We start from the raw sequence: 27111 nt of genomic DNA, 5'->3' as shown, positions 1-27111 counted from the left end.
TGCAACAGGATTCGTCTATTTATTGATATTAAGACACTTCCCAGCAGTAACTGCTGTAACAAGGACTCTAAAGGTAATAAAATGATGACAACATCATAGACAAAGCGTTGGGAACACTCCTTGCAGAGAAAATTGGCTTTTCCTCTCTGGCCAGAGTGACCAGGCGCTACAGGCCGTCCCGGGCGTGACCTCCCGGTCCTGAATATATGCGCCCCGTCATCCGGCTGGGCCCTCATAGGACTCCAGGCTGTGGGGCGAGGGCAGGGGCCTTCCCCAAGCCCCTCCCACGTCTCGGAACCTTCCGCAGCTCCTCTGGACCGATTTCCCACGTCTCCTGTTGGTGAAGCAAGTGCTCACGAAGGGGTGAGCCACGGCCTGGTGACAAAACAACCAGCACCAAAAAGCTGTCCTTCCGCTTCACAAAGTAAACACAACACTTTTTTATTCTCTTTTTTTTCTTTTTAAAGGAAAGAAAAGTCTCAAAAATATATGGCACTAGAGTGTAAAACTGTACAACTGCATCCAGTTACCATTTCTTCCAGCTTCCAGGCCACGGTGCCCAGGCTTCCCCTCAGATGTAGAGCTGATGGGAGGCCAGGGTGTCCATGAAAGGCCGTACCAGGTTGTCCGTGGAGAAGTAGAAGATCAGCCCGAACGTGATGGAGATGGGGAGGGCAGGCAACGCTTTCTTGAACACGGCGAGCAGCAGGAGGGTCAGACACAAACCCTGCAGGACACAAAGGTGAGGGGGTTGGTGGTGACCACGGGCGTGGACGGGGGACGGGGAGCAGTCAGTGATGGTACAGTGCCCGGGTTCAGGAGCCCTGGACACCCCGTCGTCTTCCCTGGTCCTCTCAACAGCTCTGTGAGGTGCCTGAGGGCAGGAGTTCTCACCCCGTAGCAACTCCCTGCACATGGACGGCTGAACCAGAAAGCAGGCCTCCTGACCCCTAGAACGGGGCTGCCACTACCAGACTACCTCCCCTGGCTGGCTGCTGTAGGGACGTGTGGCCTGATGGTGGGAAGCTTCCCCCAAGGGGACGTATATTTATACAAGAACTGGACGGGCTGGACTGAAAGCCAGCAATGTTCTCAGCAGCTGACACCAAGGGAACCAAGATGCCATGTGACCCCCCCCACCCCGGGAAGCAGGCACAGTGGCTGCCTATCCTGTTCCCACCCCAGCCAATGCAGGCAGTGGTCCAGGGTGGGGACAGGGAACCAGAGTGCCTGCCCTATCCCTGGGGGGAGCAGGAATTCAGGGCAGACGATCTGGAAGTGCAGGAGCCTGGGAGTTCTCTACCCGATCCCTGACACACACTGGGCAAATACAAAATGTCCAAAGAACTGGAGCCTCAGCCCTAACGTGCCACGTGCCACCCGGGGTTCACCAGGCAGAACACCGAGTATGCACCGTTCAGAGCCTCCACCTCTCCAATCGCCATAAGACGCTTCCCCACCATGTGTATCTGGCCATGTTAAGTGACGTACAGGTCTCCAAATTTCACTGCTGGGGTTCAAAGTGATGGGCCCCCGTCTCAAGTCCCAGGAGATCCCATGGGGATTCACAACCCCATGGTGCCTGGGTGGCATGGAGGGAAAACACACAGCCCTGGCTTCAGAGACTCGAGTTCAAATCATAGCTCGGCCCTCACAGCTTTGTGCCCACGGGCCAGGCCCTCAACCTGTTCCGTCTTCTGTAAATCTCAGGTCACCATCCCTGCCTCACAGGTGCCATGAGACAAATGCATGGAGCTAGCCAAGACCTTGGCACCCGGCGCACAAGCTCAGTAATGTCAGAGCCCCTGGTCACTCCTCCCCTGTGCTGTGCCTGCATCTGTTGATGACCAGAACCTCCTGTAAACCTCGGTCTCATCTTGAGGATCTTCTTGGCAACCCTGCCCAGCCCCTCCAAGGGATAACAGCATCTGAAAATTCCCCTGGGTTCCTGGGCCCCCCACCAGACCCTCAGCGGCCCCATTGCCCAGGGCTGGGCAGGGAGCATCCCCCAGCCCACTCACGATGAGGATGGCCACAAAGCAGGCCAGCGTGGTGTTCCAGTCCCCACTGCCCGTGGCTGCCGCCTTGCCCACCAGCACGCTGTAGAAGATGAAGTCTCCGAGGCCGAGCTTCACGCCCCCTGTGTGGTGGAGACAGAGGGAACCCATAGGTCTTGGAAGCCCCAGGAGGAAGCGGCAGAGAAGGCTGACCCCAGCCAAACAGCCCAGGTTCTCTGCCCAGCCCAGGGGCCAGAGTCCTGAGGAACGCAGAGGGCAGATGGGGTAGTATCACTGCCCAGCTCACCTCACCTGGACTCTGGGACAAGGACTGGCTGCCTTGGAAAAACAGCAGCCAGCGGGAGAAAGGGGGAACCTGTAGCCTGAGTGACTTGCATTCTGGGCTGTGCAAAGCCAGCATTTCTGATAACCAAGTGCCAAGCACCAGTTTTACTCGAGTTAAGACAAGAGCGAATAAAATGCATTGTCCGGGGCTGATGGGAGGCTACCCAACTGGGCACTCAGTTTGAATTATAAATGCTTTTTAGGAAACTTAATTTCACTACTTTCAAGAACATGTACAATACCTGAGGTTCTCTGGAGACTCATGTCCCTCAAAAATAGGTAAATGTACACTGCAAATCAACTGAACTTCAATTAAAAAAATAAGTAAACATAATTTGTAACTAGTGTATCCACTACTAATAAGGAAACAAGAGCTTCTAGAATGCTTTCATTTGTTTCCTTTAGTACAACCGCCCTGTATGCTTGTTTATAGGATAATTTTATTCATCACCGACAATAAAAATGTTTACGAAACAGACTTGAATTGAGGAGGTCTGCATCAAGGAAACATGCTCTGCCCCGTCTGCGCCCCTCGCCTCCCTTCTGGGCTCCAAGCAAGAGGCACCTCACCTTGGTCTGTCCCTTCCTCCACGCCCCCTCTTCTCTGACTTCAGCTTCCTCACTTTGGCTCCTGCCTCAGCACAGAGCAAACACTCCAGTTTTGTCACCTTACAGAGGTGACTTCTCTTGCCGTGCTCTCTCTCGCCACTACCCCCACTCCTGCTTCCCTGCTCTCTCCCCTCCCTTCTCTCTTTTTCAATCAGTTCTTTCTCAAAGGAACTGCGCTCACCTCCCAGGCACTTCAGAGATCTGTGGCGGCAGGTCCCACATCCCCCAGCCAACGTGCTCTGGCCAGGCCACCACCCAGCCCCCGTGGACACCCTCACGCTACCTGTCTCAGCGCCCTGTCCCCTGGCTGGCTACTCCCCGGGGTCCTCCACAAGCACCCTTCCCTTCATCCCGTAAACGTCACCCACGCTGTCCCTCTCGCTCTCCATTCCGACCCTACACCTTCCCTGGGTACCTTCTGGGGACCCACAGTTCTGACAACATGTATATCCTGGTGACTCCCACTTGGGCCTCCAACCCCGACCTTCCTGAGCATCCCTCCCCTTCGTGTGTCTGTGGCGTCTCCATCTGATGTCCTGCAGAGCCTCCCACCTTCCCCCGTCACCCTCCACGCCTCCCTGCCCATCCCTTGCCCAGCCAAGTCCTGCCATTGCGTCCCAGGTATGTGGTGGCACCAGCTCCTCTCAGCCTGCTGCCTGAGCTGGGCCCTCATGGCTCTTCCCGCACCTGGTCCCCCAGCAGTCTGTGTTCCTTGCTGCTGCCCGGGATCTGTCTGGGATGCCGCTCTGCTCACTTCAGTTCCCTGCAACAAACCACTCACGGCTCCCCACAGCCTGCAGGATGAAGTTCCAGCTCCCGTGGGCGCTGCTCACCCTTAAAGGCCTGGCCCCCATCTGCCTGGGCCACCCAACCGCCCGGAGCTCCCTGAAGGCCTCCTCCTCTCTCATCTGAGCCTTCGCCAGTGCTGCTGTGTAACAAAGAATCTAACTGGCCTTTGTCCCTGGTTCCAGGAGGGAGACCAAATCCTTGGAATTTCCCCAGTAACAGGAGTGTCTTTGTTATTCAGGAGCCCCTTGGATCAATGCAAATGAGAGGATCAGGATGGCGCTGGTCACCAGAAAGACCACGTGGTTATGAGATAAGGGGGTTGGGACTCTGGGCCAGACCAACCTCTGGGGAGAAGAGGGAGCCTGGAGATGAAGTCCAGTCCCACAAGCAATGTGGCTCTTCATTTGGCTGGTCCTGATTTGTACCCTTTGTACTAAAACTGTAATTGTAAGTTTAGTACTTTCCTGAGTTCTGTGAGTCGTTCTAGCAAATTTTCCAACCTGGGGGGGTTGTAGGAGCCCCCAGATTTGTAGCCAGTCGGTCAGAAGTGCGGGTGGCCTGGAGATCCCCAGGACTTGTGGCTGGCGTGTGAAGGGAGGGTGGCCTTGTGGACTGCGCCCCGGTGGGATCCGTGCTGACTCCAGGGCTCAGTGCCAGGCCTGGGCTGCAGCCTGGCAGCCTGTCTGCGGGGTGACTGCCAACTTGTCCTTCCAGGCCCACCTCGGCATTATCTTCTTCCCCATGTCTGCCCTGAGTACTTTAACCTCCCCCCGCCTGGGCTGCTCCCACGGGAACTTCTCAAGGGCAGAGGCTGCTTTAACCCTGCAGCACCTCCCTGTTCCCATGTGCCACGCGGCACATAGTAGGTGGTCCATAAATGTGTGCTGATGGAATGGCTATTTTAATCCCCTTGGGATCACAAGCATATGTTAGAACGTCTCTGGATGCGTCTTCAAGACGGCCTTCCACACCAGCTCCCCCTGCTCCCAGACACCCGGGGCTCTGCCTGGGGAAGTCTCCACCCCAGCTCCACAGCCCACTGTCAGTCCCCTCAAGGAGCCGTGCTGCTGGCGCCGACCTGCCCAGCCACTGGGACGCCCTCCGGCCACGCAGGCGCACATCTCGCCGGCCACAGGCCTGCCCTTCTCCCTCATGGCCCTCCTCCCACGCAGCTCGAAACCCTCCCCCACCCCCAACGGCTCCCACTGCTCACGGGACACAGACCAGCATCCCCGTTTTGATCCAGAAGGCCCCTCAAGTCCCTGCCTGCCTCCCTGCCCCATCTCTGCACTCGGGTCTCAGCGTCCTGCCTTCACTTGCTCTAACTCACCGTGCCGTCTGCCTCAGGGTCTCTGCTCCCAAGGTCCCCTCAGCTGGAAACGCACCCCCGCTGTGCGTCCCCCTCTCCGAGTTCCAGTGGCTCAGCCTCTGGAGCTCAGCTCAGAAGTTACTTCCTCAGGCGACTTCCTCTGACCCCTTGAAACAGGTCAAGAGCCCCGTCAGTGCTCCCCATCACCCCGTGCTCTCCTTCACGGTCCTCCCGGCTCCGGGGAGGGCGGTCAGTGCCCACGCCCACGTGGGTGCGTCCCCCAGAGCCGCATCCGCACGACCGCCCCCCAGCGCACAGCGGGCACACAGCTGGTACTCAGCCAACGTCTGTCACACGCGAGGTGCAGCCTGGGCGTAGAAGTCCCCGCGGCCTGCCAACAAGGCTGCGCCTTTGCAGGCTCCTCGACTTTGCGAAGCCACCTCTGATGTGAAAGGGGCTCCTCCCCTCGCGCCCTCCTCCCCTGACCTCAGGGAGCCCCACCCGGGCCCACGCAGGCCATCTGGACACCTTACTTTCCTCCTCCTCCTCCAGCTCCTCCCCCGGATAGCCAGGCAGGGGGGGCTCAAAGATTTCAGGGTACGAGGGCTCCCCCAAACTGTCATAGGAGTCCTCTTCTGGGTGTCCGGCGTCGTGTGAGCAGAGAGCAAGGGAGAGAGACAACAGCCCGTCAGAGGGTCCTCTGAGCCCAGGGCTCCCCTGCCCTCACCATCCCCCTACCCCCCCACCACCATGCCAAGCCCGACACAAAGAGGATTCTCCAGTCCACACAGCAAGGGAAGGGAAGGGAAGGGAGAGGAACGGGGCCGAGGCAGAGGAGCGCAGTCCCACCGCACTCGATCCCCAGGGCGTGTGTGTCCAGGGGGGCTGGTCTTCCCACCTGCCCCCCCGGTCCCCGTGCCTCCCGCAGAGGCCAGGCCAAGCTGAGCTGGATGTGGTGAAAAGCCACCCCCGATGATGAGAGGCTGTTAGCCCCCTGATACTCACCCATCTCTGGGTCGTAGGGGAGCTGAAGGGCTCCCTGAGAGGAGGGGTCCAACTTGGCCATGCCCACTGTCCACACCATGGCGGCTGGGGAGGGAGAAAAGGGTCAGGCCTCAGGCAGTACTACCTGTGGCTGCCCCCAGCGCCTGGGAGGCAGGCGGGCCAGCCTGTGTCCACAGAAAGCCTGCACGGGACCCTCAGTTCCTGTGGGTATTTGCTTATGCCCCACTGCTAGGGGGCCGCTGGGGGTCCAGACTCACTGACCAGGTGTGGGCAGGCAATGCTTCTTCCTGTCTTTTTCTGCCTCCTCACAAAAACAATGATAATGTTATTAGTGAACAAGTTTGGTGAACTAATTATGTTTTTGTTTTATTGTGGTAAAAAAACATGTAACATGAAATATGTCATCTTAACCATCTTTAAGGTACAGTTTAATAGTGTTAAGTATACTCACACTGCTGTGAAAGAGATCTCCAGAACTTTTTTTATCTTACAGAACTGAAACGTTGTACCCACTCCCCATCCCCCAGCCCCTGGCAAGCACCATTCCACTTTCTGTTTCTATGATTTTGACTACCTAAGATACCTCGTATAAGTGGACTCATACAGTATTTATCTTTCTGTGACTGGATTATTTCACTTAGCATAATGTCCTCAAGGTTCATCCATGTTGGAGCACGTGTCAGAATCTCCTTCCTTTTTCAGGCTGAATAATAATCCATTCTATGCATATACCACATTTTGTTTATCTGTTCATCCATCCACAGACACCTGAGTTGCTTGCATCTCTTGGATATTGTGAATAGTGCTGCTATGAGCATGGGTGCACAAAAATCTGTTCAAGATCCTGCTTTCAATCCTCTTGGGTCTATGTCCAGAAGCAGGACTGCTGGATCCTGTGGTACTAACATGTTCTCTCTCTCTGGCCTGGAAACTCTCTCCTGAATTCTTATCCCATCTCTCGAACTCTCTATCTGAACGTCCAGTGAGCATCTCAAACTCAACAAGCCCTAAACGCTCTCAACAACTGCCCTCCGACCCGCCCACCAGCCTTCTCCTTCTCAGTAAGCAGCAACTCCATCCTTTTTGTTGCTCAGGCCCAAAAAACTGACAGTAACCTTGACTCTCTTTCTTACAACCTGCACCCCAACCATCAGAAAATCTCGCCAATTCTGCCTCCAAAATGTCTGCAGAGTCCAAGCACATCTCAACGCCTCTACTGCTGCCCTGGGGCCAGACGCCAACATCTCTCTCCCGGATTATTATTCAGCCTCCAAACCTGGCTCCTGCTTCCACTCTTGTCCCTGATAGAAACTTCGCGGTCCTGTTAAAACGTAGTCAGGTCAGTCCACAACCTTCCAGTGGCATCACATCTCACTCAGCAATAGAAGCCACGTCCCCACCATGGCCTAACAGCATCTGACCTCCCCCGCTCCCCGCTGGCTCCCTCTGCCTGGCCTCGGGGCGCTCCGAGCACACCAGGCCCACACCCATCTCAGGGCCTTTGCACTTGCCGCTGTTCCTTCTGCCTGGAGTTCTGTCACCAGTTATTCCTAAGGCAGGTCTCTGGTCAAATGTCACCTATGACACAGGGCCCCCTTGACCACCTTCTGTAAAACAGCACCCCTCACTACCCTGGAGTCCTTCACGCCCCCCCGCTTTATCTTTCTATGGAGCTCTCACCTCCTGACTTCTGTTGGCCTGTTGAGTCCCTGTCTGCCTCCCCTCCTAGAATGTAAGCTCCATCAGAGCACAGAGATGGTGAGCGGAAGTCTGACACGGCTCAGTCTTTCCATACACGGTCTCTGCTCATTTTTTAGGCTGTGCCTGGAATGTGCTTTCTCACCCTGGGGCCAGGCCGCCAACGGCTCTCCACGACGAGCTCGGTTCTTCATTTGTATAGAGTGCCAACTCTAGCCATTCATAGACTGTTTCCCAGTGCGCCCTGCAGACAACTGAGCCCCAGAAATTCAGGCTCTCTACGTGAATAACAGAGGGGAGGGCATGAAAACCACAGCGCTGTGAGCTCCCTGAGGCCTGGGACCTTGTGGATCTTGTTTCCATGGCAACCCCACTGCCCAGCACAGCGCCCACCACAAAGTATGAATTTGATGCATGTCTGTTGATGCCTTTACAAGTACAAATCCCCAAGTGCACTGGCCCCGAGGCCAGCAGCAACCCCGAGGGCATTCCCTTCAGAGACTTCACTTCAACCAGCCACGAAGCTGTTGAGGCAGCCCAGGGAAAGGCAGGCGCACCCTCCCCCGCCAGACCCCCACCCTGAAGAGTCCCTCTCCAAAGTCCCTTATCAGGGGCCTGGAGGGCTGAGGCCTTGGGCTCATGGGAACGTGGCCTGTAGCCACCACATGCCACTGGAGCTAGGTGGGAGGAAGCTGTGGGGCAGGACCACATCCTCTGGTGCCCTCTTCCTGCTGTGACTTTCCAAGTTTCTTCCTGTCTAAGAGCAAGACACAGCCCACCTTCGTCTCGGAAGGTGGAGCCCTCCTGGGGTCACCGAGGCTGCCTCGTCTCCTTTCGTCAGGGAAAGGGTTAACTATCTCTTCATCACCTCTGAAAGCCATGTATGTATCATATACTCACATGAATATATCAGGGCAGGAAATATGGGCTCGTTTCTCTCCTGGGCAGTTTCTACCAGCATTCTCAGCGGCCCTTTGGGGCACAGCACAGCCACGAGATCTGGGAAAGCAAAGACGCCCTTGGCATGTTAAGAAACATGTTTACTCCCAAGCAGTCCCCAGAGAGGAACCAGCCCTCTAACACCAGGCGTCAGAGCGAGTGTGTCCAAGAGCCCCAGGACGAGGCTCTCAGACCACGCCCTGCTGCTCCAGCAATCCCACCCCCGGGGTTTCAGCCACGATCCCTAGAGCCTGCATTGGCTGGAGCCCACAGCTCCGGGGTCTGAGCGGGGTCTAAACAGGCTAGCTGCAAACAGGGAACTGCTGTGTGCCTCAGAGACCAGAGGATGGGCTTGAAGTCCCACTTCTCTGAGCCCCAAATTCCTTATCCTAACAACGTAAGAAGCAGTACTGGTGATGGTTATCACACTAATACAGTCGGCTCTCCATATCTCTGGGTTCCGTATCCATGGATTCAACCAGCTGTGGATCAAACATATTCAGAAAAATATCCCAGAAAGTTCCAAAAATCAAAACTTGTATTTGCTGCACATCGGCAGCTATTTACATATTGTTTATGTTGTATTATGCATTTAAGTAACCTAGAGATGATTTAAAGTATTCGAGAAGATGTACGTAGGTTATATGCGAATACTACATCATTTTATGTAAGAGACTAGAGCATCCTCAGATTTTGGTATCTGAGGGGGTTCTGGTACCAGTCCCCCGAGGATACCGAGGGACGACTATACTAACTGAAGAGCAGCTAACATTTTGGGTGCTCGTCATTTATCGGTACTGTGCCCAATCTCAGGGTTGTTCTGAGGAACAAATGACTTCCAGTGTGCAAAGTGCTTAACGGTGTGAGTGCTCAGTAAACATCTGCTGTTATTAGTAACCATGTCAACAGTCACGATTCCACAGGACCCCATTTGTTATTTTACAAAGGTGAACTTTCTAGAAAGGGGACCATCCAGGCCTCCTGGGGCAGGGGTGGGGGGAGGGGGGACTTCTCAACACCCATCACCCTTGTCCAGCAGTGAGGACTCAGCCCTGGACGTCGCTCCATGGCCCACCCCTGCAAGCTCATGGCCCACCTACCATACACAGAGATGGCGCCCAGGATAACCCACGCAGACCACTCCGGGAGGTACTTGATGAACACCAAGGCCATGAGCGCGCTGATCATGATGAGATAGGCCTGCTGCAGCACCAAGGGGCCCTTCCAGTGGATGCACACCATGCCCACCGCCCCGAAGTTCCAGACGGTCAGGAACAGGGTGGGGTAGTCCATGGCCACATTGTAGGTCTTGAGCACTTCCCTGCGGGACCACAGTCAAGGCCGTGAGCTGGGAAACTCAGTGGAGATGTTAGACCCTGACACAGTTCAACACCCTTCCATCATTAAGTCCCAGCCTGGGTTCTTCCAAACTCTGGCTTCATTTGCTGACATCTCCTTCCCTGTTTCCATGAGCCCTACATGTAACCACTTGAAAAATTTATGAAACGGTGGGAAGTACCCCAACGTCTCATCCTTGGGCTGGTTCCCGTAAACGTGAGCCGGCATGACCTGGAAGACCCTCTGCCTGTGGAAAAGGTCCTTGGAAAAGTGTTCTCTCCTGTCCCTCCAGTCTCTTTGGGCCCCTGGGTCAGGCTGATGTCCCAAATCCAGGGCAAGAGAGATCCCTTTCCCCATAAACTAGGAGGCAGCCAGGCCCAGCCCGAAGGTCAGAATGTAAATTTTGAGGGGTTTCTGCCCCTGAACCCACCCCCCGCTGGGGTTCACAGAGAACCTCCTCTGTGATGGCTCTGCGTTATTTGTTTAAAATCAGGAACCAGAAGGAGACGTGTGGCCCAACTCGCAGCTCCACTCCCGTGTCGAGGAGGCCGGGCTCCTGGAGCAGCAACGTGGGGAAGGTGTGGAGACCAAGGGGCGCCCTTCCCTCCCAGGTCCTTCAGGCCCACCCGTACCACAGGGTGGGGGGCTCCTGAAGGACCCTGTTGCCCACCGGCTGCCACTCACCCAAGGTAGATGTAGGTGAAGAGGAACAGCAGCATCAGGGAGGACACGATCAGCCAGCCGTGGATGAACTAGGTGGAAACAGGCAGCATGACCGCAGGCCCCGGTCCTCGGGACTGACGCCCAGGCCTGGAAACCCTTCTTCCTTAGGCTCCTTCCTCCCTGACTATGGTGGAAGGCGGCCATTGTACAGATAAGGAGGGCACAGAAATTCAAGGAGTTCTCTCCAGGTAACCCAGCAAGCATACGAAGGAGCTGGAGCTCCTTCAGGTCTAAACACCTAGCACTCTACTCGTTCACTTGGAAAGGACACACCAGGCACATTCCACGCTCTGGAGATAAAGCTGGCAAGGTGTCTGCCCCCAGGGGCTGCAACCCGGTGTGAGGGCAGTGGGACAACAAACACACAGACACATGTTAGCATGAAGTGATAAGGGCTACGGAAAAAACCTTGGCTGGGTAAAGTGACAGGAGACCCACTGGGGTGCTACTTTATTAGACAGAGTGGTCAGGGAAGACTCTTGAGGCAGCCTGTTTAGAAGAGTCAGCGCAGGGAGTCACTGCCCACCTGAGGGCCTATAGACAGGTCTTCAGAAAGACACGTTCCTCCTCCCCTGGCCAAATAAGGGAGGGTGAAGGGCGAGGGTGGGGCTGATGCTAAACCAGTCCTTTAGCCAGCCATCAGCGGCGTGGTGGTCACCGCTACCAGCCTCCCTGGAGGACAGACCCATCAGTCACCAGCTCAGGCCGCTGGGGACCTCAGCAGCCACCTGGTCTGTCTGCCATGCCGTGCACACCACCCAAAGGGGAAGGGGCCGCCTCCGGAACGTGCTGACCCTCCTCATCCCACCTGGGCCTGCTCAGTCCACCGTCATCTCCTGCCCGCGTCACGGAGTAAATCTTACTGAACGGAGGGTCGAGCTGCCTCTTAACAGTCCCTGGGAGTGGTCACGTGACACCTGCTGACCAGAGCGGTGCCAGCTTTTCACTGGCCACGCTCCTTCTAGCTTGTCCTTACGCGTGCTGTATCCTCTCCTCCAAACACAAAGCCCTCTACCCTGCTTCCTGCCATCCACGGCCATCCCTGCCCCAGTTACGAACTCTGCCTTGTTTATACAGGTAGCTATTTATTGAGAAGCTCCAGCTCTCGGACACTCCCCTCCCACCGCTCACCCCCATGGTCACCCCCAGATGGGACGGGGCTCATCCCTCTAGACAGAGCCTCCCCATCTGTCCCTACCTGCTCCACAGATGGCGGCAGCCTAATATCAAGTGCTGCGCACGCCTGCGTGTGAACGGTTTTAAATCAGATAATGTCTAGTTCAACTTCCCTTCAGTCTTCAGGGTTTCAAAGCCTTCCTTGGGAGAAAAGCCTGAAACCCGTGCCTAAAAGCTTACGGATTTCTATGGATGATTTGGGCCACGTGGGACTCAACTCCCCTGTTCCTCCCTGGGACTGCCCCGCAGTGCAGGGGGCCCACCCGAACATCTCCCAGTGTTGGAGGACCTCGGCACAGCAGCTGTACATCTCCAGCCGAAAGGGAAATGGGAAAATAAAAATAAACTTGGAGGAGAAGTATCGGGTGAAAGGAGCCCAAAATAGAACATCTCATTTCTTCGGAAGGAGAAGCAAAATAAAATTAACTTCTGAATGTGAGAAATAACCCTATGAACACTGCAAAGAGGAACTCAAGTAAGTGGGATTATGTGTAAGTTCAAAGGACAGGAGTATTAGGTAATCCATGGGGGGGCAGAGGTGGGGTGGGAAAGAGTACAGGCAAACCTCAGTGAGGTTAGGGTTGGGTTCTGGACCACAAGAAAGAGAGTACGCAAGAAAGTGAGTCACAAATTTTTTGGTCTCCCACTGCACGTAGAAGTTAACGTCTATACTATACTGTAGTCTATTAAGTGTGCAATATATAGCATTAGCATTATGCTAATTAGTATTAGCAATAGCATTATGTCTAAAAAAATTTTAAAACAGCATTAATTAAAAAATAATACTGGGGCTTCCCTGGTGGCGCAGTGGTTGAGAATCTGCCTGCTAATGCAGGGGACACGGGTTCGAGCCCTGGTCTGGGAAGATCCCACATGCCACGGAGCAGCTGGGCCCGTGAGCCACAACTACTGAGCCTGCACGTCTGGAGCCTGTGCCCCGCAACGGGAGGGGCCGCGATAGTGAAAGGCCCGCGTACCGCGATGAAGAGTGGTCCCCGTACCGCGATGAAGAGTGGCCCCCGCTTGCCGCAACTAGAGAAAGCCCTCGCACGAACCGAAGACCCAACATAGCCAAAAATAAGTAAATAAATAAATAAATAAAAAAGAAAAATAACAAGTGACAAGTGTTGGCAAAGATTTGGAAATAAAAAAAAAATAATAATAATAATACTGTTGCAAAAATGGCACCAACAGACTTGCTCAATGCAGGGTTGCCACAAACCTCCAATTTGTAAAAAACGCAGTGTCTGTGAAGCCCAATAAAACGAGGTATGCCTGCACCAAAAATCAGGGTCTATTTTACAGAAAAAAAATGAACTCTGTTTAAAAAAAAAAAAAAGAGCCAGGGTTGCTGCCAAAGAGGCACTGAGGCGTGGCAGGCAGGAGGAGGAGAGCAGGCGGACCGGCGCTCACCTTGTAGCAGCGGTACTTGTAGAGCACGACCAGGAAGATGGTCATGACGACAATGACGCTGATCATGATGAGGGTGTTGAGCACGGAGTTGAGGAGGCGCTGGCCCACCGAAGGTGTGTCCTCGGTGAAAGGTGTGTAGATGCTGAGGGAGGGGCAAGGGCTAGGTCTCTGTGCCCTGCCTGCTTACACGCCTCACCCCGAGGGAGCCTGGACCTGGGGGGCAGGTGCCCTGGGCACCCCTGCCCCGCAGCACCGAGCTCTGGCTGCCCGCCATCCCCATGAGCTGCCCTGCCTTCCCATCTCCTGGCTCCTGACTTTGGCCTATGACTGAGCCGATGTAGCCCCACGGAAGGGCCTGGCTGGCCTCACCAAGGCCTCCCCTGGCCCCCACACCAACTCAGCCCTCCCCTGGAAGTGCTTCTCCCTGCTGACCCCAATCCCCAGCTCTGGTCCAGGGAGACCCACCAGTTCCCTACATCCACTTCCTTATCGGCCCCATCCAGCCTAGGATGCCTCCGCCCCCACTGCTTCCCCTACCCACACCCAGCGTAACCCAGGAGCTGCACAGGCAGCTAATAAACTCAGAAGGCAATTCACTGATTCCTCGCTCTGGACGTAGGGAAACAAACTGCCTGCGAAGTTCTCAGGGTCTCTTAACGTTCTTCACCCGAGCTGCTCTGAGTCCCCCAACAGACTACAAGCTTCCTGAGGGCAAGGGCTTCTTTCTCTACTCTTTTCATTAAAAAAACCATAAAGAAAATTTAACAAAAACTCCCTAAAAAAAAAAAAAAGATGTTTAGAGAAGGTACTCAGCAGCAATTACCACAGGGAGGCTGGGGGAGGGAGCACAGGCAGCCCTCCCATTTTCCCAGGCCGCTGCTTCTGCCTGCGTTTTCTTCATTAAAATAAACAAAATCTCCCGTGCAAGGCTGGAAGTGAGCTAAGAAATCATCTGGTCCTCCTTGGTTTACATTCATGGGGATATGAATGAGAGGCCCAGAGAGAAAGCAACTTGCTCGTGGTCACCCAGTGACGGGTGGTACAGCCACACTCGGGACGGAGAGCTTGCCTCCTGCAGTGAGACCCAGCGTGCCGGAGCCCTGCCCCGAGGGTGGCAGGTGTTCCTCTAAGCCCTTTACATGGATTAACTCACTCAATTCTCCTGGTAACCTTGTTATCAAACCCATCATACAGATGAGGAAACTGAGGCCGAGAAAGGTTAGGAAAGTGCCCAGGCAGGTCACACAGCCAGGAGGCAGTGGACGGACCAGGGTGTGGACTCAGGCAGCTCCTCGGCCCTGCTCTTCACTGCTGGCATGGGGCCGCAGGTGCAGTGGCCAACACAGGCTGCACTCCCCTCCCCCAGCTCCTCCTCCCCCGCCCCGCCAAGCCCCCAACTCACAGCTGTCCATTCTTCTCCGTGTAGAAGCGCACGGACTTGATGGTGGCCACCACCACGATCATGCACAGCGTGACAGGCACAAATAGCATGATCACGTGCTTTGCCCCATATTTCAGGGTCAGCTCCTCCTCCAGGCCTGGTGGCCGCCCGGGGACCCCGCTGCAGGCGTAGCGGTCAGGGTCCTCCTCATGGTCCTCCTCGCTCTCCTGGCCTCTCTGTGGGAAACCACGCTGTGAGGGCCACGGAATGCCCTCCCCCGAGGCCTTAGCGACATAGCGCATGGGTGTTTTGGAACCGGAAACGAGAACTCTGAATGTTGCTTTCCAGATGTAAGAGCCAGTCTATGGGCTGTAGTTTAGATGTGGGAGTGGTGGAATTGCAGGACATTTGAAAAGTTTACGAGGACGAGAGATTTAAGTTGGCACTGACCACCACAGATGCAGGAAGGGAGGCCGCTTTGCTGTGGAAGAGGACGGTCCGTTTAGCTGTGGAAGAGGACGGTCTGCAGAATGGGTCTGGAGCATGTCTAAAGATCCGTCCCCTCCCTCAGTATAGGGACTCAGGATGCCACTCAGTTCTGTTCACATGGCCACACTAATTTGGCAGGCCAGGTGATAGGAGGAGGGCAGAAATTAAACACTGTTGGTTGAAAAATCACAAACTAGAATGGTCAGCACACATGGGGACGTGGGGACTCTCTCTGATTGTGAATAAGACACTGGGAATTTGCAGAGGAAGAGATTACTTTGAACTTTTTGCACCCCGTCCCGCCCCCCAAAGCAAGCATGCAAGATTTGCAGCTCTGAAGCAAAGGGGCTAACTGGGCATCAAGCATCTGGGAGGACCTGGGTTACATATAAATGAGGAGGCAGCGAAGGAGGACAGGACGCCTGCCAGGCGCTGGCACACACTGATCTGCAAGGATTTGTTTTGGAATTGTGGCAATTCAGGATCATTAGCTGCTTTGTTAATTACATTAACAGCCAAGACAAAGCCAAATGAAACAAAAATCATAAGTGGCTGTTCTTTGTTATCAGTTCTTTGCAGAGAGAATTCCACCTATATATTCATCTAAGAAAGGAAAACTGTTAATGAACAGGAACTGAAATAGCTGAAATGCACAAGAACTCCAGGAGATAAAAGACAAAGCCACTAGCAAGAAACGGGCTAAGGAGTAGCTGTGCAGTGGCCTTGAGCTGGTGAGATCTCTCTCAGAGCCCAGAGGAGGATAGGAGAAGTGAGCTCAAGTTTCAGCAAAGGGAAATAAGGCTGGCTGGAAGAAAAAATTACTATAATGGCAAAACGAAGAATGGAATTTAGGCAAATTCAGATGTTGTTTTACCCTGATGAGAAGGGAGGTGGCTTGACTAGATGACTCTCCCAAGTATATCCTCCACTTCATACTGTTGCAATCTCCTGCCCTGCGGGCTGCAGAGGTAAAATCGCAGTGCAGCCCACCCCTCCTGCTATGGGCTGAATGTTTGTGTCCCCCAAATTCACATGCTGAAGCCTAACTCCCAATGTGATGGTGTTAAAAGGTACGGCCTTTGGGAGATGATTAGGTCACGAGGGGGGAGCCCTCACGAATGGGATTCGTGCCTTATAAAAGGGGCCCTAGAGAGCTCCCTCACCCCTTTTGCCAGGTGAGGACACAGAGAGAAGACAGCTGCCTATGAACCAGGAAGTGGGCCCTCACCAGACATCAGATCTGCCGGCACCTTGATCTTGACTTCCCAGGCCCCCAGAACGGTGAGAAATAAACTTCGGTTGTTTGTAAGCCACCCAGTCTACGGTATTTTTGTGATAGCAGCCTGAATTAACTAAAACACATCCCCAGCTCAAAAGTCAAACATGAATCAGGTAACCTCTTGGTGACCATGTCTGGCCATCTACCAAAAAGGTTCCCTCTAGCAGTTTCCTCCTACCATCCTTTCGTCTCTGCGCTGCCTGTCCTGGCATCCAAACTCACTCTCAGGTTCCTGTGGAAATAGTAACCTGCACTAGGAAGGTAAACCTAAGGGGCAGGGCCAGGATGGAGAGAATCACTCAGTCCATTGCGGAGTCGATCTGTAATAGGCTGTGTCTGTGCAGAGTCTACTCTCAAGCCTTCACAGACCTAGGATCCACCATGGTGGGCCACCCGCCCTTTTGGCCAATTCTCACCTTTCCTTTCCCCTCCCTCCCACATCAGGGAATGCCTGATTTCTGGCCATTAGGACCCCAGGGACCTGTCCGGAGGCCTTGGACTGCTGGTGGGAACCTACCCACTGGGCGGCACCCTCTCCGTTCTCCAGGGCCTGCCTGCCTTCCTGGCAGGAGCGCGGCATGGGGCTCTCAGCTGACATCAGGGACGTCCGCTCGTCACACACTTCTTCCTCGCTGTCAGAGGCCATGAATGTGAGCATGACCCTACCTCCGAAAGTGCCTGAAAAAGGAGCACAGGGGACCTCGTTCCACTCTCCTGCGAGGCAAAGGCCGCGGAAGGTGAGACGCGGCCTTAAGACCTGCACACAGGTCCTGCCCGCAATGACCACCCAAGACGCGCTTGTCAAAGGACTGCTATAAAGCAACAGTCCCCAGGAGCCACTAATGAGGCTGCAGCAACCTCGAGAGGGACTGGCTAGAGGAGATCCAGGCCACAGGGGGCAAAACCCCCAACTAGAAATGTCAGAGCCACTCGAAACTGTCAGCACACTCACTCATTCAATCAACAAACATCTGTTCAGCACCTATCGTGTGCCAACGACACTTTTGTCGTAAAAAATTAAAAACCAACCATCCAATGTGACAAATTATATAATCCAGGTGTTCACCAAGAGGTACAGAAGCACAAAGAAGGGACTAAAACGCAGAGATCAGGAGTGTTTTCTGGAGAAGATAACATCATTTGATGGAGACAGCTTTTCCCAGGTGGGAGGGAATGGCAGAGGGCGTGAAGAATGTTCCAGCCTGAGCCCAGCACTGCCGGGGTTGGGGTGGTGATGCTGTATGCTGTGGAGGTGTGAAGGGTCTCTGGTGCCGAGTTCAGGAGGTGTGCTTCATCCCCCAGGACAGAGGTGACAGATCAGATCTCTGGTTAGAAATATCAGTCTGGCCACTGACTGAAAAAGGAGTAAAAAGAAGGAAAGGTGACCTCCCTGGAGACAATTGTGGGAAGTGAAGAGGGCCTAAGGTGGCAAGAATAGATGGGAGTAAGGAGAGAGAATCCAGAAAGGGTAGGAGGTAGACAGACAGGACCAGATGTGGGGGACAAAACGGGACAGAGTCCAGGACTACGGCCAGACAGGGAGTAGGATGGGGAAGGCGGGAGAACAAGGTTTCAGAGGAAAGACTGTGAATTTGATCCAGGAATCTGCTGAATGTAAGTGGGTTAAAAGGGGGAAGATGCCTGGGAGGCAGCTGAGTGCAGGGGCCTGAGGTGGAGGGGAGGGAGATGAGAGTCATGAGTTTAGAAGTGGTGGCCATGGGAGCAGTGAGCTGAGACCACGAGAGGCGAGCGTGTGTGTGTGTGTGTGTGTGTGTGTGTGTGTGTGTGTGTGTGTCTGTGTGCTGGGGAAGTACAGCTGAGCGTGGGACCCACAGGAAAAAACAAGGCTGAAGGGACCATACGGGAGGGAGCCTGTCCCCCGGGACTGCTGTGCCGCAGTGCTGTGGACAGGGCAGCACCACTGGGAAGCCGGGGCAGCCCGAAGCCCTACCAACATCCTGGGCAGGTCAGCTGGGCTAGCAGCAGGGCCAGCTCCCCCAGCACCTGCTTCCTGGGACCCTCGGGCAGCCTCACGCCACTCGGCACAGTCAGGTCTGCTCTCAGCTCAAAGTTCATCTCCACGTCAGTTGCCCCCAAGAATTTATGATTTTCAAGTGGAGCAGGCAGGTTCCTTCTACTGAGTCAGCCCCAGTTCTGTTCATCTTGGCAGGGTCCGAGGCTGCTGCTTTCTTTGAAGACAGTGCCCCAGGCTGTGGCCTGGATTACTACCCAGCTGGACTTCAACTCCATCCCCAAGTACAGGCCCACGGCAGGGCCTGACTCTGCTCACCCCACGGACTCGGGCCCTCACAGAAGGCTCCCCCGTGGCTCTCACAGGGATTTCAGAATGAACAAGCTAAGCTCCCCAGGGCTCAGCAGAGATAAGACAAGCACAGGAGTGACAGCAGTAGTGACATCAGTAGGAAGTAAAGTACAGTAGCTGCCAGGAGGGGTGACGAGGGCGCTGTGCTACTGCAGTTATGACTAAGGCGGGGCGGGCGGGGGGAGTCTACCAGCTGCCGGGGGCAGATGTCTCAGATCTCCAGGAGAAAGAGCGACGTGAAACAGGCCTCGAAGGTTAGGAATATCCTGCCAGGCAGAGACTGAAGGAGGTGGGGCACCTGGAAGTAGCCTCGTAACTAGATGGTGGGATGGGTGACCGGATGGGGCCGATCCTGACAACAGCCAGCAGGCTGATGTGGCTGAAGCGTGGGGACCAGGGAGGCAGCAGTGGGAGGTGGGACCATCCCAGGGAGGGGCGTGGAGGCCTGACCGGGGAGGGGGAGCTGAAGCTAGCAGAGGGGGCCAGCCAGGGTTTTGGTGCTGAAGAGGGCTGTGACCAGAGTACACTTCGTGGGAGCAGAGGGCCAGCTGAGCCCTCCTGCCTCTTCCCGGGAGCCCCCAGGACTAGTGTGGCCTAGGGCCCAGGAGGCGGATCTGCTCCTCAGTGCCCAGGCCTGGGACCAGCAGAGTCTACCTAAGAGCCCAATTTGAGGGGACACGGCTTTGCAGCCCCACAGGCTGTGAGACCTTGGGAAGTTCTTAGCTTCCTTCATCTGCAGTAACGGTAACGAAAGAAACTACTTAATGGAGACCCAGGAGGGAAAACTTCAAAGCGCTCCTCCTCTGCAAGGCGGGGCCCCGCCAGATAAATCCCAAACAGACACCTGCCTGGACCCAGGAGATCCCCTCGCTGCCCACTCTGGCAACGGTGAGTCCATCCTTACTCAAAAAGGGGTACCCGCACACAGAGCTGGCTGCATTTCTTCAAGCTAAACCAGGACATTCCAACTGGAGCAGTGCAGTGGCTCTTTCCATACTTTATTCTGTAGCACGTCAGATTTGTCTGGGGCGTGAATTAATAATTTAGTTACGATCTCACTCCTTCTATTCTTCCCACGCCTCTGGAGGGCCTGTGATTCGTCTTTACCGTGACTGGAGGGGCAGATCAGGAGTCCCTGCATCTAAACGGCAGGGCTGCACCCCCAGGGCAGAGGGCAAGCTCACCCTTCAGAACCACAACAGCCGCAGCATCCTGGCTGCCTCCTCCCCTAGTAGGGAAATGGGCAAACAAGGAGTGAAGATGCTTCTTGGAAGGAGAAAGGGAGCTACGGGGCGGGTGCGGGACAGAAAAGCACGGGACCCGGATCAAGTAAAGTCCTTCCAATTTCCATTTCCTCAGCCAGTCACCAGATCCCAGGAAAGCACTTCTGCCTCCCAAAGTCTGTGAAGGACGCACCCAGGGAGAGTGAGCTTAAAAAAGGACTGTATCCCTTCCATGCGGCATTGCAGTGCACAGAGGCAGGAAGTCAGAAAACTACAAAACATGCTTTTCCATCCACCGCATGTAATTCATGGCCTCCTCACCAGAAAACAAATGCTCCCTGAGCAGATTCCTTCCCTCCTTGCGCTCTGCCCAGGACTCCCAGAAAACCAGGGCACAGAGGGGCTGCAGCAGGGAAGAGCTGGTCTTGGCTGTGGCTCTAATCACAGCCCTCTGCGCCTGGTGGTCATGAGCCCAGGTGGAGGTGCCTCTCGCAGCTCCTAGCACCTGAGGGCACGGCTTAGGACTTTCAGAAAGCTGTAAGATGCTTGAGATGCTCCAAGTGGTCCAAGCCACCTGAGGGGTGGTGACAGAACAGCTGCTGAGCACTCACTATGCACTAAACACAACAGTCAGGTACGAGGTACTGCTATCCTCCTCCATTTCACAGATGAGGAAACAAGATTTAAAAAGCGATAGGTTCAAAGTCATCCTTGGACCTAGGTAGTCAGGTTCTGGGCTCTTAAACGCTACGCTAGGGTGCTTAATTTAAAATGCAGATCCTAAGTTCCATCCTGGCCAGAGGTCCAGGGATCTGCATTTTGAGATGGTCCCTGGGCAATTCTTAGGCTGGTGTTAGACCTTCCCTGGAGCTGCTGCCGAGTAACCAGATGCCCCAGCCAGGGCCCAGACTTGGTACTGGAAGTGCCCAGTTACAGTTCCCCTCCCTGTCGCAGGGGCGGGGCACCTCGCTCACCGACCTTGGCACACCTACTGCTCTGTACAACTTGCTCACTGAATGGGGGCGTGAAAGAACGCACCGTCCTTTCTCCTGAATACCCTGTGCCCGGTCAGAGAGCCACTGGGGAGGCAGATGGGCAGGAGATTTTCAGACTAGGAGAGCCACAGGGGGAGAAGAGAGTGGTCTGGCTGAAAAAGTCCCCAAGCAATGCCCACCTCGAAGGAGGGTGTGGTAAAACTGGGGCTCAAGCGTTGCTGGTGCAAACTGGACCAGCCTTTCTGAAGGCAGTAAAAATCGAGGGCTTTAAAAACATTCATACTTTTTGATCCTGAAATGCTGCTTCTTGGAATTTGTCCTAAGAAAATAATAAAAGATTTACATAAAAACATGGTTGTTGCATTTATAATTTTTTTTAAAAAAGTGAGAATGACCAAGATGCCTGACTCTGTATGATAATACATCCATTTGATGGGGTCTAACATATGACTACTAAAGAGCTCACTTCAAAGAATATTTACTAAAAAAAAAAAAAAAAAAAAAAAAGAATATTTACTAACATAAAAAAACAAGATGTTAAATCTAATGGATATAAAACTTGACATACATAATTATCTGAATTGTCTTAGAAAATGCATGTATATGAAGGATTGGCAAGAAATACTACAAAACATTAAAGGTGGTTATCTTTGGATAGTGAGATTGTGGGTGATACTTTATATTTTTCTGCATTTCTCAAAGCTTCTATAATAAACATGGATTGAGCCTGGCGTTTTTTGTAAAGCTATTAATTTTTTAAAGGGAAATAACACGTATCAACATTTAGACAGATTTTCTTCCATCCCGCCTTCTCCCACATCCTCTCTTCCTGGACTTGGGGGGGAACAGATGGACTCAGGAAGCCGCTTTTACACCTTCTCCTAACCCCTCCTATTACCTGGTTCCTGAAGGAGAACAGAGCAGCTGGGATGTACTCCTTTTGCTTCTAAGTTGGAATTGAAGACTGATGATACTCTGCAATCCTTGGAGGGAAAAATCACCACTCAAATGTATGCAGATAAACAACCTTCTTGCTAGATGTGTGTCCACATCAGAGCACCAGTGACGCCAAGAACTCCTGCGGGGAGGCTGACTCACAGGCAGGTGCTGGTGGGACTGGGTGACTCTCCTACTGCTGATGTCAAATCCTATCAACCACATAGCAACCGGCTCTCCGTTCTCTCTGACAGAGCAGCGGGAAAATGCAGAGAAGCTAAGGGGAGGAACAGGTGCCTAAGACTGCATTCTGGAAACCCTTTCCAGAACAAAGCACTGTGGCTGAAAGCTCCTTGGATTAGGATGTAAAATCAAACATCCAAAGAAGCCACTGCTCATTCCCCCCCCCCACCACATTAATCAGCTGAATGGGATCCAAATGCTGAATGAGCCAAACCAAGGGAGTCTGACCCAGAGAATTTCCCCAACCTTGCTTATGTCAGCAGTTCCTGCAATTATTATAGAAACCCTGGTGACCCAATTTCCTCAACCTGATTTTCATTTCAGACAAATGCAAAGGTTTTGACCTTAAAATTTAAGGCCAATGGACCTAAGTAGGAAATCGATTCCTACCTAAGTAGGAAATCGATCTTTAAATGTCATAGTAAACACCAGTGCCTCATGCAAAAAGATGGAAATTTCGGCTCCAAAAGAAAATTGGGAGTCACTGCACTTAAGACAAACAGGTGGTCAGCAGAGAAAGGCTTGGATCCGGGTACTTGTTTTCTTGTTTTCACAGGCCTAACTGAACAGTGCCCCTCACTTTCTTTCATTATTGAAGGATAGTTGACTTCCAATATTACAGTAGTTTCAGGTGTACAACATAGTGACTTGATAGTTTTATAGATATTCCATATAATGTTATTGCAAAATATTGGCTATATTCCCTGTGCTGTACATTACATTCTTGTATCATTTATTTTATACATAGTTGTTTGCACCCCTTAATCCTCTTCCCTTATCTTGCCCCTCCCCGTTTCCTTCTCCCCACTAGTAACCACTGGTTTATTCTGTTGGTCTGTTTCTGTTTTGTCACATTTGTTCATTTTACTTTTCAGTGCTCCCTCAAAGAGGGTGGCATTGGTTTTAAATGGGCCTCTTTCTATGGTCACACGGCTACTTCACAGAGCTCCCATGACCCCTGGGGGGTTCCCTGCCTTCGCTCATACCAGGGAAGAATTTCCTGAGCTGAGGAAATTCCCTTAGAAATTCCCACAGCTTGCCTGCCTGTCTCCCCCGACCATGTACTGGCCCTGGCTGACCTTCATCCACCTGTCCATCCACCCTGCCCATACTCTGATGCACATCACTTGCCAGATGGCTCTCCCCAGCACAGGGAGGTGGCCTCGGCCGGAGCCAGGGCCTGAGTCCCACAGGGAGGCCCTGAAGTCCCACTCCGCCCTCCCAAGTCACAGGCCCCAGGCGACCCTATGGGGCCTCCTGAAACCTTGATCCAGGCTCTAGATTTACCTCTGTCTGCCCTTTCCTACTCAGAAGTTCCCAGGAAACATTTTCTCTCATTTCCTGAAGGAGCCTGGAAAAGGGGCGGTTTGGAAGTGGCAGAGGGAAGCTGTGAAGGTAGCCACCGTTGAGTAGGGCCCAGAAAAAATTGTGGGTTTTTTTGGTTTGTTTGTTTGTTTTAATGAGAAGCAGTAAGCCAGTGGTCAAAAGCTGAGCCTTAGAAACGGACAGAGTTCCAACCAGCCAGCTGACTGATGCAAACCACACGCTGCGACAAGTGGCCTACACACTCGGGCCACTTCACATGGCCCCTGTCCCCTTCTGTAAAAAGCAGGAGAGGCACACTTTGCAAGATTACTGTAAAAACTAAAGATAATGTGTAAAGTGTCTGGCACAAAGCTCAATAAACGGTAGTTATAATGAAGATGAAATAAAGGCAGGGGACTCAGTGAGAAAGGATAACAGAAGCCTGTTGATGGCCCTCTTGGAAAGCTACCATCTGCTAAACCACCAGACACACGAGTTGAGCACCAAGGTCACGCCTCATCCAGGCCCTGGGTGTTTCCACTTTAGCCCCAGCCCAGGGCACGCTGGCAATGTGAACATTCTGTCAAACAAAAGGGCAAGTCCGTAGACTGATGTCAGAGCTGGCAAGGACCTTAAAGGCCATCCGGTCAGCACCCCATTTTCCATTTAGGGAAACTGAAGCCAAGAGGGACAAAAGGACAAAAGGTTAAGGGCCCATGACCAGAATCCACAGTTACAGCTCAGGTCTCCAAATTACCAACAAGGAGCTCTTCCCTGCTGCTCAAAGTACTTGTGAGGGTCACATACTCAGTGGCCCAGGGCCATAGTCACACAGGTAGCCTACAAAACACAGATGAGGTCAGGATATGTCTCAGCAGATACGGTACCGCAGAAAGTGAGCACCCTTTAATTTTTCTTCCCACTGCTCCAGAAGACTGTATTTTAGCAAAGACAAATGAGCAACCCATTCTCCCAGGCAACGAAGAAACTGGACAGAAATGATCTCCCTTCCTCACATCTGGTCCTCCCTTAGGATCAATTTGAAATTACTTTTCCCCAGACTGTAATAACACAGCAGCCTCACCACCTCCAGGTCAAGAAGCCAACACCGACTACACAGGGCTTGAAGCCCCTGTCAGATCCAGCCAGCTCAAGGTGCGGAGAACCTCTCAGGCCCTGGCCAGGGGCAGTGCGGAGGGTGTGCCAGCCTCAGAGCCCCTGTATTCCACCCCCAGCCCCACCCCCAGCTGCTGCAGTCCAGGAACAGGTGGAAGTACTGGCAGAAACATTTGTTGTCTTGCCAGTCCCCAACTAAACAGTGTCTAAAAGTCAAATCAACAGCTGAAAAACAGCCAAACATGTCTTCAATAGAAACATAATGTGACCTACACACACACTGCTTTGGTTTCTTTATAAAAAAAATTTTTTTTTTTTTTTTTTTTTTTTGCTTTGCCAGGTAGCTGCTAATGAAGACCACATAACAATGTCCTGGGCGGTAGTGCAGTGACATGGGTAGGGCGTGAGTGTGGGAAGCCTGCTGTGCAAAAACTCAAAAGGTGAAGGAGACACAGACAGCTGGGTTCAAATCCTGGTGCTCACAGTCACGGAAGCCACACAATAGGACAAGCCGCTTGTCTCCCTGAACCTCAGTTTCCCCTTCCGTAAAAGGGTAAAACTAAGAACGGCTTCAGTGTGACTGACGCTCTTAAGACAACTGTGACAACTACTGTACAAAATGGCTTTTTATTGTATATGACAAACGTAAGTTATGTTATTGTCATTATTATCATCAGTGACTTCGAGAGAGAGGCCAAGGTAGGTGGGAGCCTCTCATTTGGCAAAGCCCGGGGGTGCAGCGGGGCTGTGAGTAGCCACAGAGGAGCTGGGGGAGAGGGGCGACGGGCCCCCAGGCACATCTGACGGCAGCCCCTGGCCACGCTCTTCCTTGTCCTCCTCTTCCTCAAACAGACAGGCTCAGGGCATTCACCTCCCATGCATGCACATGTCAGACTCTAGACTTGGTGCACGGATACTTCAACACCAAACGATACAGAATTTTTCCTAAAAACCTGACACAACATCCATCCCACTCCACAGCAACATTCCACCAAGCCCCCCATCTCCAGCCTCTGCCCTGAATGCTCCCCCTCGCACACCCAGGGCACAAACCTGGATGGCCTGCCTGATGGGTGGCTGAAGCTGCAACTCTGAGCTGGAGACAGGACCTGAGGCCCTTTCACCAGCCGGGCTCAGAAAACACCGCTGCTAACACATTTCCCTGTCCCACACAGCCACATTCACACAGAGGGGAACCTGAGGCTCACACACCAGAAGCAGCTTATACGAAGCCTTGTAACTACTGCCAAAGGTCTTGGCTGAAGTCCTTGGAGACTCAGGTGTCTACAGAATGGGGTCTATGTAGAAGTCAGGGGCATCCATACCGGAAGCCGGGGTCTGTACCGATCAGTTACTCTCAGGACAGGCTGGCAACCCAAGCTGTCAATTTTGGGTCAGGTTGGCTCTGCAATCGTTCTGGATGGGATGGATCCTCTCAGGTTCTCCGTCTGGAAATGAGGATGCAGGTACTGCACCAATCCACAGTTCGTACCGTAAAAAGGGAATACTCATTAAGTCACAGACGGGGGCATTTCATCCAACTGTCAAAGGGCTGAGGTCTAGTCCCAGGGCTGGACAACAGAACTAGAGTCCAGGACAACGGGTTCTAAGCCTCGCTCTCATATATCCGACCTGCGTGACCTTGAACAAAGTCACTTTAGCTCTGTGGGCTGAGTTTCTTCACTGATAAAATTTGGGATGGGAACTAGCTTCTGTTTCGGGCTTCTTCAGCTTCAAAAACTAGATTCTGCGAGTCTCCTCGCAGCTGTAAATGCCTGATACAACGGCCAAATACCGCTGATAACGAAACTGGGGTCTCCAAGTCCGGACCTGAGGTCCTGTTCCTCACGTACGCGGGAAGACCTCCGCCTCCCCTCCAGCCCCCGCCAAGCAGTGCCCGGGCCGGGTGCCACAGGCCGGCAGGACTGGGCGCCCATTAGGTGCCAGCCAGGAGAGAGGAACACAATGCCGCGTCCGCACGCCTTCGAGACCCACGTGCACTGCTCCTTTAAATGCCCCGGCCCTTTAACAGCTCGCACCGCGCCCACCCCGGCGGGGGCTCCGGCGGCCCGGTGGACCGGGCCCTGCTGAAGGCCCGAGGCCTGCGGCCCCTCCCCGCGCTCCTTCCACTCCCCAGTTCCGGGCCGGCCCCCATAGCCGCTGTCCCGGCGCCCTCCCCTCCCCGGCCGCTGGGGCCGCAGCCCAGGAACCCGCCAAGGGGCCGCGACCGGCCGCCGCAAACTGCGTGCGGAGGGCAGGGCCCGGCAAGCGGGTTGCGGCTCCACCCCGTGCCCTTCGAGCCGCGGGAGACCGGGCCGCGACCCGCGCGCGCCTTCCAGCCCACTCACCTGCTCCGCCGCGGCGCTCCGGCAGTGTTTACGCAGCTGGCAGAGCGCCCGCCGGACCCGGCGCCGGCGCAGACCCCGCCCCCGGCCCCGCCCCGGCCCCGGCCCCGCCCCGGCCCCGGCCCCGCCCCGGCC

The 27111-nt window shown here is 53.9% G+C and overlaps 1 protein-coding gene across 15 annotated transcripts; it reads right to left on the bottom strand.

Annotated features, from left to right (window-relative positions):
- Window positions 1-27060, bottom strand: PSEN2 (presenilin 2). Of its 15 annotated transcripts, none has more exons than XM_082341144.1 (14): window positions 26980-27053; window positions 25957-26079; window positions 21930-22014; window positions 21315-21350; window positions 17008-17168; window positions 14744-14958; window positions 13342-13483; window positions 10714-10781; window positions 9792-10012; window positions 8653-8751; window positions 6055-6138; window positions 5583-5684; window positions 2022-2140; window positions 1-727 (listed from the first exon to the last, which is right to left on the bottom strand). In XM_082341144.1, the coding sequence occupies exons 5-14, from the start codon at window positions 17146-17148 to the stop codon at window positions 572-574; spliced, it is 1347 nt and encodes a 448-aa protein (XP_082197270.1). In that variant the 5' UTR covers window positions 17149-17168; window positions 21315-21350; window positions 21930-22014; window positions 25957-26079; window positions 26980-27053; the 3' UTR covers window positions 1-571. The 15 variants fall into 15 exon arrangements, 13 of the variants coding, with proteins under 13 accessions (XP_082197270.1, XP_082197265.1, XP_082197273.1 ...); XM_082341139.1 differs by having other exon boundaries at window positions 25957-26100; window positions 26980-27052; XM_082341147.1 differs by lacking the exon at window positions 25957-26079 and having other exon boundaries at window positions 26980-26996.
- Between the last annotated feature and the right edge of the window lie 51 nt (window positions 27061-27111).

This window comes from Balaenoptera borealis, assembly GCF_965194805.1.
Source record: "Balaenoptera borealis genome assembly, chromosome: 1".
Taxonomy (NCBI): Eukaryota; Metazoa; Chordata; class Mammalia; order Artiodactyla; family Balaenopteridae; genus Balaenoptera; species Balaenoptera borealis.
Note: the sequence above shows the minus strand (reverse complement) of the source record. Positions and strands in the feature narration are given on the sequence as shown.

Coding starts and splice junctions, on each gene's coding strand:
- PSEN2 (XM_082341151.1), bottom strand. CDS start 17,148: ATGCTCACATTCATGGCCTCTGACAGCGAGGAAGAAGTGTGTGACGAG. Junction 14,959..17,007: donor GAGAGGGTGCCGCCCAGTGG/GTAGGTTCCCAC, acceptor GGTTTCCCACAG/AGAGGCCAGGAGAGCGAGGA. Junction 10,782..13,341: donor ACAAGTACCGCTGCTACAAG/GTGAGCGCCGGT, acceptor GTTTCCACCTAG/TTCATCCACGGCTGGCTGAT.